The 14,606-nt window shown below is 36.3% G+C and overlaps 1 protein-coding gene across 3 annotated transcripts in view; it reads right to left on the reverse strand.

Moving 5' to 3' along the window:
- ZCWPW2 (zinc finger CW-type and PWWP domain containing 2) overlaps positions 1 to 14,606 on the reverse strand; it is a 127,026-nt gene that overhangs the window by 75,473 nt on the left and 36,947 nt on the right. For all 3 annotated transcript variants that reach the window (XR_011995245.1, XM_026006370.2, XM_026006369.2), the window contains exon 4: positions 7,488 to 7,647. Coding sequence is in view for 2 of the 3 variants with exons in the window: in XM_026006370.2 (XP_025862155.1) it covers positions 7,488 to 7,647 (160 nt within the window). In the remaining variant the exon portion in view is untranslated. The remainder of the gene's footprint in view (positions 1 to 7,487; positions 7,648 to 14,606) is intronic.

Here is a 14,606-nt window from a genome sequence, read left to right on the forward strand (position 1 = left end):
GTGACTTGCCTGAGTTTAATTGTCTGGTAAGCAGCATAGCCAACCTTCAAACCCAAAGAGCTTGGCTCTAGAGTTTGCCTTATTAATTACTATGACAACTTAATTTTTTTCCTATACATTACTACAGAAGTTTTCTTGGTGTATTAGTCACAAATAACGTCATAGTTACAGCAACATGTTCTAATTCCCTTAACCTTTCTGCGGGCCAAAAACTAAAGAATGCTTAGAAAACAAGTGCATAAACAAAAAATCTTTTTTTTTTAAAGATTTTATTTATTTATTTATTTATTTATTTATTTATTTATGAAAGAGAGAGAGAGAAAGGCAGAGACATAGGCAGAGGAAAAAGCAGGCTCCATGCAGGGAGCCTGATGTGGGACTCGATGCCAGGACTCCAAGATCATGCCCTTGGCCAAAGGCAGGCAATAAACTGCTGAGTCACCCAGGCATTCCACAAACAAAAAATCTTAACCCCATAATACCAAAATCACAAATTTTAAAAAAAAACTTTCTTTCTTTTCTTTTCTTTCTTTTTTTTTTTCTTTAAGATTTTATTTATTTATTGAATGAGAGAGAGAGAGAGAATGGCTGGGACACAGGCAGAGGGAGAAGCAGGCTCCATGCAGGGAACCTGACGTGGGACTCGATCCCGGATCTCCAGGATCACACCCCAGGCTGCAGGCAGCGCTAAACCGCTGCGCCACCGGGGCTGCCCACCAAAATTACAAATTTTATATCAAATATGAAACTTCTAAAATAAAAACTTACTGAGAGTTTGATAGCTATAGATCTTATTTGTCGGCAGGAATGTGGTGCAAAAGCATATATATATATATATATATATATATACACACACACACACACACGCATATACATATATATATATACATATATATATATACAGATGGTCCCCAACTTGTGATGGTTCGACTTATCTTTTTTTACTTTACAATGGTGCAAAAATGATACCCATTCAGATTTTGAATTTCATCCTGGCTAGCAATATGGGGGTGATACTCTTTCATGCTGCTGGGCAGTGGTAGCAAGCCATAGCTCCCAGTCAGCCCACGATCACGAGGGTAAACAACCCGTATGCTGACAACCTTTCTGTAACCACACAATTGTGCTTTTTTCACTCTCACTACAGTATTCGATTACGTGCAATATTCAATGCTTTATTATCAACTAAGCTTTGTATGAGATGATTTTGCCCATGTGTGGGCTAATATAAGTGTTCTGAGCACATTTAAGGTAGGCCACACTAAACTATGTTCAGTAGGTTAGATGTACTAAATGCATTTGGCTCACAATGCTTTCAACTTATTATGAGTTTATCAGAATGGAAACCACATTGTAAGATGAGGAAGATAGATAGATAGATAGATAGATAGATAGATAGATAGATAGATGATAGATAGATAGATAGATAGATAGATAGATAGATAGATAGATATACATCTATATATAGCAAATGTAGTTTTCTACTGAGTTACTGAGTTGGCTCAATAGATTGGTATCTAGTTTCACTCCATTACTCTAAGACCAAAATACTGCCTGATGATCTAGTTATAATTAATTTGCTAATCCTTATTACAAACTACATTCTTAGAATTTGGATCCTAAAGAGCAAAACACTTGCTCAAATAGATGTTAATCCAGATGCACTTCTTAAGACTATTGCAAATGTAATTTGAAAACACAAAGAGTTCTGCTTGTCACTAGTCCTCCAAAGGGGAACATTAAGGGGCAAATAAAAAGCAACTCTACCAGAAACTGCCATGATTCAACATGTATATTAAAATTAATAGGTGATAATTTTCCTTATTTTGTAGGTACAAATGTGGGAAAACCTTGAACAATACATTAGGCCACTTCTTATGAATAAGTAAATTGGCATGGTATAGAAAGAGAAATAATTTGGACTTTGGGACTAGACATTTTGACTCTAACCATTATTTCATCATTTGGTAACTGACTTTCGGCTAAACAAGTAGCCTGAATCTCAGTTTCTTTTATATGTCAAATAGTGACAATGCCTGTCTTCATGGGGTTGCTATAAGACTTTAAGAATTATATGAAAAGGATCTACCCAATTTGTGGCCTATGGCAGAGACTCACTATATCACTACTGGCTAGGGGGCTCTTTTAGCCATTGGTGTCATCATACTGCATGTTGACATCAGAGTCCTTTGTTGGCGGATATTTACTAGACCAAATTTATACTCAATAAATCGATCATCAGTTGGTAGTTTCCACTCATATGTTTATCATTATACGGCAAAGAAACAAACTTATTTAAAAGTTGCTATAGGATAACGAGTTGTGTTATTTCTTTTCAGACTGGAAGAGTAATAGGATTTCAGTCATTAGGCCAAATTCTTAAGGGTACTAAAATTTCAGAATGGTTCTTCTAAAGTTACAAAGAATTGTGACATCCTCTGTGCCATCATTAGTGTATCTTTTGGAATAATCCCAAGGGCTTAACATAAGGTCTATATCTTCTTCACATTGCGTATCTGTTATCTGGTGGGAAGGGGGAAGTAGTTTGCTAAGAACAGTCATTCAGGGACCCAGGCTGAGAAAGTAGCATATCAACATTTCAAACATTATCCATAACAGTGCCACAGGGAAAAACAAAATTCTGGAGGATGTTGTGCTGCACACATTTACATGCTCAAAGAGGTGACATTCATCACTTCCACAACTCACTGGCCCCACTCCACCACAAGTATCAAATGTGCAATTCTACTTTTAACAGGAAGAGACCTGGAAAATTCTGGTGAACACTATTAATGATTCATCAATAAGGAAGCAGAATTATAGGAGCTGCAGAGTTCATCATTAGTAATATGGTATTGCTTCCTGTTTATCTCCCTGAAAAATACAGGCAACTCCACAGTACAGTGGGCAAATACTCAGATGATATCTGGTACCCGAAGAGATGGTTGTATACCTACTGATATATTCCACATACAGTAAGTAAGCAGACTACTAAAATATATAGCATAAAAAAATCCATTAACATCATGGACAAAATAAACTAAATTTTACCATAAGAGCACCACAGCCTCAGGGGTGAACTCTCTACATTTTCTTGGAAACATGAAAAACTAGAAAAGTGTAGGCCAAGCAATCATTAGTTGGAGTATATTATTTATGTCCAAGAAAAATTATGACTCTATACAATAAGATAGATGATCAAGTTCAACATACTAAAAATATTAAGTCCAAATTATAGATCAGCTTTATCAGTAACATCTGTAAATTATGCATAATGCTGAATGACAGAAATGACTTTAAAGCTGTTTTCTTTTTTTGTATTAGAAGTAATTTTTTTCATTCGTTTTTACTGAAGTTTTTTTTTAATTTTTTTTATTTATTTATGATAGTCACACAGAGAGAGAGAGAGAGGCAGAGACATAGGCAGAGGGAGAAGCAGGCTCCATGCACCAGGAGCCCGACGTGGGATTCGATCCCGGGTCTCCAGGATCGCGCCCTGGGCCAAAGGCAGGCGCTAAACTGCTGCGCCACCCAGGGATCCCCGTTTTTACTGAAGTTTTATTTGCCAACATATAGTTTAACACCTAGTGTTCATCCCATCAAGTGACCTCCTCAGTGCCTGTCACCCAAAGCTGTTTTCAATGAAACAGATCATTACTGGGTTTGACATGTGAACATATGGCCATAAGCATAATTTCTAGGCAAACCAAAGTGAAAGACTAAGGAAAGAAGTAAAAGGCAACAGGAAACAGTAAGTCATAACCAAAGCTATATTACCACACTACTAGAGATAAGGCTGATAAAACTCTGATGCACAAAGCTGAGAAAATTTAGTCAGTGGTTCTCACTCTCTGGCCTGCACATTACATTCATCTGAAAAACTTAACATTACTGAGGCCTGGCCCTATTCCAAGAGACTCTGATCTAACTTATCCAGTATACTGGAGCCCAGGCATGGTCACATTCTTGTTGTTGTTGTCATTTTGTTGTTATTTCATAAAGCTTTCTAATGCATGGCCAGGCTTAAGAAATGCTAAGCTAAGTCATGTAATCTATCAAACTAAAAAATAAACTTGCAAATAATGGGTCTGCTTCATGCAGACGGGTATCTGCTAAATATAAAGGAATAACATTTGTGCTAGTGGGGAAATAATTGTATTCCATGCATCAATACTTAAGAAAAATTGCCATCCAGTACATGTTCACATCTATTTTCTTTAAGGAAGGGGAAAATTTCATCTGTCTTTACAGCAACTGATTTTTAGTAAATGAAAAGATAAAATGTATGAATAAACTAATATAAGTTACAAATACTCAACTAAATATTTTCCTCATCTTTTTTCCTAAACTATATCCCAGTATATCTATGATGTTTAATGTATTGTGGAAAACCTTATCATCTGTACCAATCAAAAGACAGTGACAGAGCTCTATTGTGCTTTCAACAATAAAATTAGTAAGTCAGTGGTACCTAAAAAATATCAACCAGGGGAAAATGACTATTCAAAAAAAAACTTGGCAAACATGAATTAAAAGTTAAAATTATCATAATCTAAAACTAAAATGATATTTCATTTTCTCATAAATGCATATAATGTCTTTCTAAGATAACATTTCTCTCCCACCTTAACATAAACCCTGCAAAACATATGTAGCCCATATTCAGTGAAAACTCTAAAATATTTAATCATGTGTTAAGCTGAGCTTACACAAATTAGGATAAAATGATGTTGAAATAATGTATGAAGTAAGATCTAGCTGGTTTAAGCACTGAAAGTTATAAATGCCTATCATTCTTTGCTAGTTTTAGAAAAAGAGATCAGACAACCTGTGTAATGTGCATCCCTCATTCACTTCTAGAAAAATCTTTAAGAAAGTCCAGATTGTCTAGTATACATTAATTTTTGTGTGAGTCATCTTTTTTCATGGGGGAAGGGGATGTGAACTTAATATGTGGATCAATGTAGTACAGTGTAGAGACAGTATTTGAGGATATGGGAGTTCCAGTGCAGAGAGGACCATTAAAAGATTAAATTTAGGGGAAGTCTACACCAGAGAACTGTAGGCTGGGGTTGCTACTATCTCCATCTCTTAGGGACAGGGAAATCTCAGCTATCCCTAGATAATACATATTTCAAAATTATTCTTTTTCAATCAGTTTCTCATATGTAACATTTTTTTACCATTTTCCTACCTTGGCTGGCAGTATTTCTGAGTCAACCTCCTTTCTTTCTGTTTCTTGAATAGACTGGGGCAATGAGGTGTTAATGTGAACCTCCCCTACCTGGTAAGTGGAGATCCTTATATAGGCAGAAATGGGGAATCAGAGCACAGAGGGACAATCTGGCATGTGCCAGTTGAATTTGAGGTGGAAGGGAATTAAAATTTCAGCTTGAATGAAGAGATCCACAGAGAAAGTCATCCCTATTATATCAGCTCCAAGGGAGCAAGTAAAGAAAAAGACACAGACAAAAAGAGTAAGGGACAAAAGAGAAGCCGGTAGGAAAGGTACCCTAATGACAGTAGTGGAGAAAGGATGCCCCAGAGCTTGTGAACACTCAGTTGGGTTATCTACCCAGAGCACCTGGCTAGCCGGGGGGGTAGGGAAAGCAAGAGGGGAAACCCGTTTTCTTCTGTCCTCATCATTGCACTAGAGGTCTGCTTAATTTAATCAGCCCTGAATTGATGGTCTTTGCTAAAATTTCTAAGTTCACTTTAATGCTTTCAGAAGGTTAAAAACGTATGGCTCCAGATGCTTGAGTTTGGCTTTGTTTTGCATCAGATTTTTTCCTTGTCCTTGGGATTAACAGTATGAGCACTCGCATCAGGCTACTTAAATTAATCCTGACAGAATTCAAATCCTAGGAGAAATATTAATTGAGACAATTTAAAAATTCACTTCTATTTTTTACTTATATTTAAATATAATTTCTTAGGAATGCCTTGCTCTTAATCATATTGTCAAATCTTTAAGATTCTAAGGTCGGCTTCATCAGAAGCTAGAAGGTTTCCCTGTCCTTTAGGAAAGAGGATAAGGGCACAGAAGGGAGAACAATTCTTCCTGTTTTCTATGGTTGCCAGTAGAAGTGCCTAAGAACACATCTAAAATATTAAAGTGGAGAAGGTGCCTCACATTAAGATGATTGGCTCACAATTATGCCATGAACATATGTATATTATTCCATACTTAAATATTTTCATTAAAACAGCCTTCCCTTTCAGTTGCTTTCAAGTTGAATGGAAAAAAAAGATACTGCTTATGCCAAAGATATGGCAAAAACCCACTTTAAAGTACCTCAAATTTACACATATTTATTTATACTGCTGATTAAATGGTGTGCCTTAACTATATATACATTCACATGTATATTTGAATATATAATTTTTCCACTATAAAATAGAAACCATCCAGTCAGAAGAATCCACACTTCTGAGATCTATTTTTAAATAATATTTCTTTTTTTTTTTTTTTTTTTTTTTATGATAGTCACAGAGAGAGAGAGAGAGAGAGGCAGAGACACAGGCAGAGGGAGAAGCAGGCTCCATGCACCGGGAGCCCGACGTGGGATTCGATCCCGGGTCTCCAGGATCGCGCCCTGGGCCAAAGGCAGGCGCCAAACCGCTGCGCCACCCAGGGATCCCTTTAAATAATATTTCTAATGAAAGCATGGTTTCCAGATTAAAGTTCCAAAATTAGAATACACAGATAATTGAATTGATTTATAATGAATAAACCAAACCATGGAAATAGGCCTAGTTCACCTATTCTCATTAACCTGAGAGTCCAGTCTATTCATTAGCTGTAGTGTGTGATTTAAAGTCTAAAAAAAGTAAAAAAGATACTGAAGGAGTTAGTATGATGAAGTATTCTGTTTGAAGTTTGAAAATCTGGTTGCATTCCATAATTAATTTTCCCTGGGAGCTAGACCTACAACTTAAAGTCTTCTCAAGGGAATTTTTAAAAACTACCAAATGATAATCTTAAAATTGTTTCAAAAGGCAATTATGTAAAGTCCTCAGTTGATTTATACTATATCGCCATTAGGAAAATAAAATTTAAAACTACCCTACTTTCCATACTTCTTTTGCTTTTTTTTCATTATTTTTTTAAAAATATTTATTTATTCATTCATTCATTCATTCATTCATTCATTCATTCGAGACACAGGGAGAGAGAGGACACACACAGTCAGAGGGAGAGGAATAGGAGAAACAAGCCCTATGTAGGGAGCCCAACGTGGGACTCGATCCCTGGTCTCCAGGACCACACCCTGGGCTGAAGGCAGGTGCTAAACTGCTGAGCCACCCGGGCTGCCTCCATACTTCCTTTAAAAAAAAACTTTTTAAAACATACAAATTTTTTATTTTAAACAGTATATGCTGTTTTATTTATATAAATATAAAAGTTACATCTTTTGGATTCTGAGATAAAAATAGCCATAACCAAAAAGCGCAAGAAGAATAAATATTGATGTTACCGTACCTACCTTTAATGTGATACTATAATGTTCAACACATGTTGCATTTATCCATGATCTTGAATGGGGATCACCCAGGAATTCTATGTGATATTGTTCAACATTTCCATCCAGGTCATAAATCACATATTTTCCTTTAAAAGGATCTGGGCAAAGTATCCCTGGCCAACTTTGAAAAGAAAGTATTTTTAATTATTTTGATGCTTTTGAAAAGGCAGAAATCAATACATCTTGCTACAATCATACACTAAACTTTCTCCTTTAAATTTTAACAATTCACAAAACCTAAACATATTCATACTTGAATCCTTTAAAAGTAGAATATTCACTTGATACAAGTAATCAGTTGTATCTTTGTAGATATAGAATGCTTTGGAAAAGTCACATATTTAAGATAAATATAAGATATAAGGAGAAAGAAGTATTAGACAGAAGAATCATCTCCAGGATTTGTAAGAGACATTCAGATACTGCTAATAGGAAAGATAAGACTCATGGCAGTTTTGAATCAGCTCTAACCAAGAAGAATGCTTAATTACTAAAATCCCACTGACAGAGTTCTAATGGGGTAGGAGAGAGAGAGAGTTGGCATTTCCTGAGTCAGGGCTGCCCAAGGGGTACTGGTAGCTCAGGCTGTGATAACACTGGAGATTCTAACTACTATGGAAAAGCAGAAATAGAGCTTGGCTGTTTTAATTGCTCCCTTCCCCTAACTGCACCATTGAAAGGAGACATTCCTTTCAATTTTCAGGAAATTCCTGAAAATTTTTAGTACAGGAAACAAAATTTAGCCTTTACTTTTTAAAAATAAATCTTTAGGAATGTGTCCTTTTGTGCCATAAATCCCAAGAAACTCCTTGATATGTTTCATTTTTCCATTTGCCTAAAACAAAATACATGTACCTCAACTAAATTTTAGCTATTTTACCAGTGTTTCTAGACTCTGACTTACTGTTTGTAGCCTAAAGCAGGAAAGGAAGGCAGCAAATAAAGTAAAGAAGATGTGACTAAGGGATGCCAAGTTCTACCTTAGTTTGCAGCTCCCTAGTGAAAAAAGATAGTGATGTTCAAATCAGAAGACCCAAGACTCTGGCTCTGCCTTCTATTAGACAAGAGGCCTCAAGCATGTGACGAGGCTTTACTGTGACTCTGGTTCCTCAATGTGCTGTTACAAAATTCACACAAACTGTGCTTTACACATTTTTGGTTTTTGGCAAATTAAAATATTGTAAAATGCCATCATCATGAACCAAATTGTTTTCTGCTCACCAAATTCTTATATTTAAGTTCTTATAACTCCAGTACCTCAGAATGTGACTGCATTTGGAGACAGTGTCTTTATGAAAGTAGCTAAGTTAAAGGTGAGCCCTAATCCAACATGACTGGCTTCCTTATAAAAAGAGATAGATTAGGACACAGACATGCACAGAGGGAAGACGATGTGAAGATACAAGGAAAAAGATGCATCTACAGGCCAAGGAGAAAGCCTCAGAAGGAATCAAACCTGCTGACAACTTGACCTGAGTTTCCTAGCCTCAGAATGGTAAGAAATTAATTTTGTTATTTTTTTCTGAAGATTTTATTTATTCATGAGATACAGAGAGAGAGAGAGAGGCAGAGACACAGGTAGAGAGAGAAGGAGGCTCCATGCAGGGAGCCTGACATGGGACTCAATCCCAGGTCTCAAGGATCACACCCTGGGCTGAAGGCGGCGCTAAACTGCTAAGCCACCCGGGCTGCCCAATTTCTGTTATTTTTAAGCTACCCACAGTCTCTGATACATTGTTATGGCAGCCCTAGCAAACTAATTATATACAGGTATATAATCATATACAGGAAGATAAATGGTATAACTGAGAGGTAAAAAGAATGATACAAAAATATTTTTTTGCCTCATTTAGTTATTTAGAAACTAGGTAAGTTAGATATTAGACAATTTTAAAAACTAAAGGAAGCATACAGATCATGCTATAAAGAATCTGAAATCACAAAAATGCAAATATGTAAATTACTTGGGTTTGAGGACTACAGATGGTTGATTTTCTATTAAGTTATCAACTGATAAGAAAGTTACAAAGTTATAAATATAGAAATATATCTACCACACCACTGTAAAAAAGTTTTTACAGATCACAAATAACACAATGTAAACTAACTTCATTCTTAGTATTATTAATGCAAAAAAATATTAATTCCAGGAAATTGACAAATCCCAAGTGTAGCTGCCAGGAGGTGATGACTTGGGTGCACCAGTCACCAGGGACGGTGAAATGTGCAAAGAAGGAGATGTCTAGCTGTTCCCTGGATGCTGAGCAGAGTTCTTTGGCTCTTAGACCTCTCTGGATAATGGGAAGGGAAGGTAGAAGGTCTGTCTGTCAGGCCTAGATCATGAAGAGGAGGGCAAGAGGATTACAAATTGAATTAGACTATGTGGAACCCAAAGCAGCCTAATACTTTGGAGAATTGGAAATGATAATGGAAAGTCAAGTAAAGATTCAGGCCCTAATGAAGAACCATCTAGTTATTATCAGGTTTACATCAGAGTATCATTGCTATTTGGCAACACTTAAGAGTGTTTAAGAGAAAACTTGAGTTGGAGTTTATCTTTTAAACCTACATTGGAAATCTGCATTTCTGAAGGGACTCACTCAAAAGAAGATTTCCATAGGCAAATAAGTGACTAAAAATGAATGGTAGCTGTATTGAAGACTCCTAACTTATCAGAATAAAAAACAGTGGGTCCTCCAATGGATTAATAATAATTTTTAAAAAAACCAAATTGATTGTTACACTGTATTTGTTGATTACTCTTTGTAAAATGCAAGGGGCTCACGTTTAATACTAGGTTATTTGTACCTCACAAAAATTTTAAAAAGGATTATTGACAAGCAATATCAAATTATAAGTAGCACCAATTTCACGCAGTGTAAAACAATCACAGGATTTCTATCACTTGAGATATGAAAAAAACCCTTGTAGTTATTATGTTTAAGATAAGCTTTTCCGACACAAATTCTGATACAACTTCTTTTAACACCAAACCTACTGGGCTCGAGAGTATTCAATTTAAATTATTACTCTATAAAATATAAATACAAATTTAAAAAATATATAAATAAAAATAGAGATGACTCTTAAAAGAATTAGATACTAATAAAAGAAAAAAAGCTTCTGTTGGTTATTTAAAACATTCATATTATAGAATATATTGCATGCTGATTTATAGATGAATTATGAAAAGTATTGTCAGATGTCCAAATAACTAGGGCATGTTAATATTTTGTCAGGCAGTGCAAAGGAATTGTCTGACTCCTAGTCTCTGCATTTCATCTGAAACAGAATGTACCAAACTGCAGGAGAAGCTGAGGAGAGGCAACAGACACAGAAAACATGATTACTTCTCTCCACATGCTGTATCCATCATTTTCCCTGACTCAGTGTGATTGAAGAAAACTGATGTCCATTTTTTGCTTTCACTCTGAACTCTATTTGAGATGACAGTGCATTGTGCACTTCTACTTTCTGATTTTTCACATTTATATTGATGAAAAATTCAGAAGTGTTGTCTTATGGGCTTAAAGGTGAAGAGGGAGAAGAAGAGTAGGCAACCCAATAGGAAGGTATTAGAATTACAAGGAAAGTTGTGTGATTAATTTTAGAATCTGTGGGTGGTGGGAGGTAAAATGTACAAATATAAAATAGACAAAGAGATATCAGGTGTTGGAATCCACTTTGGGGTAAGGGGAAATTTGGGCACAACAAGCAGCTTCAAGAGAAGTGCAAATATACCATGAAGAAACTGATGTCATACACATTTCTCATCTAGTGGAAGTAATCTTTAATAAGATAGCTATTGCCTTCAGTAGAAGTTGAAACTTAAGCATGATTGCAGTTGTCATATACTCAATGTGAAGCACATGACTGTATTTTCAAACTATGCTTTGGATGTTTGGAGAACTAATTTTACTTGGGCCTCATTCTTAATCTGTGGGAAACAATATGGATGAGTTGGAATCATCACTAACTGAATGCTGTATTTGCCACAAAATCTCTAAGCTGTATCTAACTATAGGGGGCTGATAGGAAGAGGCAATTCCCCATCTCCATTCCCTCACATACATTATAAATGTGTGTGTGTGTGTGTGTGTGTGTATTTTAAAGTTCATGAGCCCGGGGGGGGGGGGGGGGTGGCGGCGGCACAGGCAGACTCCATGCAGGAGCCTGACGTGGGACTCGATCCCAGAACTCCAGGATCGTGCCCTGAGCCGAAGGCAGACATCAACAGCTGAGCCACCCAGGCATCGCACATTATATTAATCCACAGGCAAAAGAATGCAAATAAGAAGTAATCAAATAGGGGATCCCTGGGTGGCGCAGCGGTTTGGCGCCTGCCTTTGGCCCAGGGCACGATCCTGGAGACCCGGGATCGAATCCCATGTCAGGCTCCCGGTGCATGGAGCCTGCTCCTCCCTCTGCCTGTGTCTCTGCCTCTCTCTCTCTCTCTCTCTGTATGACTATCATAAATAAATAAAAAAATTTAAAAAAAAGTAATCAAATAATATTTTATAAGACTGAAAAGATCTATAGAAATCAATTTATAAATTTGAATACTATATCTAAAATGTATCACTGTATTAGTTTGTTAATTTAAAGGCATATTTTACCATTAAATTGTACTATAGTAAATTAGAATGCAAAAATTCTATAAATTAATTTTCACATTTAAAAAAACTTTGTAAAATGTGTAAATATACCCAAGGTTGTTACCTTAAATAGAACCTAGTTTCTGCTTGACAATGTCTCTGTAATTTGATTTTCTATGGAGCTTGAATATAGACAAAGTGCTTTCTTTCTCTTTGACAACTCTTTATTTTTATTATATAAAGATTAAATAGTCATTTCTAGATTCTGTATCAGTCTCTCTGTAGCTTTTTTTAGCTTTATCAGAGAAGATCAACTGTTCTGGGAAAGAATAACTCTGGGATGTTGATAAGATTGAGTTTCTGAGCCTTCAAAGCTGGGTGTAAGGCCATGGGCTAATGAGAACTGACCCAGATAATGCTACCTGCTAAGTGCCTCTACAGACAGCTAGTGGCTGGTCTTCCCACTTGAAACTTCAACATTTTTAATACTGCTTAATTAAGAACTGATGTTTGAGTACGTTTAGTGGGTTAATTCTAGCTTTATATTCTGCTATTGCAATTTATCCTGTTATTACCTTTCTATGCATTTGTAGCATTGAATATGAAATATAACTAGATTTGAGGTTTTCAAAAATATTTTAAAGCTATATTTTAAGCCTGTGTTCAACTATACTTAGTTCATAAAGAGGAATACATATGACTACTTCGCCAAATGCATTCTACTCTTTCCAAATAGCAAGAAGACAGATACCTGCATTTTGCAGGTATTTTGATGGTTCCAATCACAGATTAGAGATAATTTAGGGCCTGGAATAAAACATGTTTAATTTGTATTTCAAGTCCCAATCCTCAGTTACAAGCACAAAACTGCAAAAGAAATTCCTAATCAGATTTCTAACACAATATTTCAGATATAATGACAAGAAATAAACACATCTCTTAAATTAGTTATTGAACCTTCAGAATTTCCATTGGAAAATACAAAGTCTCTGCTTTGAAAATATTAGTTTTAGATCTGAAAAATGACATGGGACTACAAATACGTTCATAAATAACCTAATAAAATAAGCATCCATATTCATGTCTTTTAAGATATTTGTTATGGGATGCCTGGGTGGTTCAGTGGTTGAGTGTCTGTCTTTGGTTCAGGGCGTGATCCCAGGGTCTAGGATAGAGTTCCGCATCGGGCTCCCTGCGAGGTGCCTGCTTCTCCCTCTATCTCTCTGTCTCTGTCTCTCTCTTTCTGTGTGTCTTTCATGAATAAATAAATCAAATTAAAAAAAAGATATTTGTTTTTACATAGCTATCTGCTTCCTCTTCATGCCCATCCTAGTTATTTTACAAAAGAAAAATTTTTTAATATTTAAATAAATTATATGCATATATTTACATTTCACATAGCATCTCTAGAAAAGCCCTTAGTAGCAAAAGGTATATATCTCGGAGAGATTTCCACATTTGCAAGATATTAAATGTATTAGTTTGCTAAAGCTGCCATAGAAAAATACCGCAGAATAAGTGGCTTAAAAACAGATATTTGTTTTCTCATAGTTTTGGAGGCTTTAAGTCTAATATCAATAGGTCAGCAGGGATGGTTTCTCTTGAAGCCTCTCCTTGGCTTATAGATGTCTACCTTCCTGCTAGGTCTTCACATAGGTTTTCCTCTGTGCATGTGTATTCTTAGTGCCTCTTTGTGTATCCAAATTTCCTCTCCATCTAAGAATACTAGTCAGGTTGGTGTATGGCCCACTCTAATGGCCTATTTTCACCTAATCACCTCTTAAAGGCCCTGATTCCAAATATAGTCACTTCTGAGATTTGAGCTTTAAAGTATGACTTTTGGGGAACACAATTCAGCCCACAACAGTATGTGACAGAACAAAAACAAAAATTAGGTATTGATTTGAAGGCCTCTTGTGTGTGTGTGGGGGGGGGGGGGGGTAGGTGTGGGTGTGTGGGTGTGTGTTAAAGTAAGTCCATTACAGTCTCTACGAAAGCAAACATTTTATATTCTTCATGGGGAACAGCTGAATGTGAATGGAAACGAGGTAATATGAGCCAGGGTATCCCAGATTTGAGAATGTTTAGCAGGAGAATGTAATGTAAAATAGCAAGGGATTCTGGGAAGATAGCAGCAAATGGTGTTATGGTCTTAGAATCTCCCGAAAGTTTCCTTCAAGTACAGGTAGAATAACTATAATAGCAAAGCCAAAACGTGATGCACAGCATCTATAACAAAACTAAGTGTGGGACGCCTGGGTGGCTCAGTGGTTGAGCATCTGCCTTTGGTTCGGGACGTGATTCTGGGGTCCTGGGATCGAGTACCACTTTGGGCTCCCTGCACGGAGCCTGCTTCTCCCTCTGCCTATGTCTCGCCTCTCTCTGTGTGTCTCTCATGAATAAGTAGATAAAATCTTAACAAAAAAACTAAGTGTTAAGTTAACCCAGAAACCACCAAAATAGAAGCAGGCAGGTACAAACTACT

This window comes from Vulpes vulpes, chromosome 11 (assembly GCF_048418805.1).
Source record: "Vulpes vulpes isolate BD-2025 chromosome 11, VulVul3, whole genome shotgun sequence".
Classification (NCBI taxonomy): domain Eukaryota; kingdom Metazoa; phylum Chordata; class Mammalia; order Carnivora; family Canidae; genus Vulpes; species Vulpes vulpes.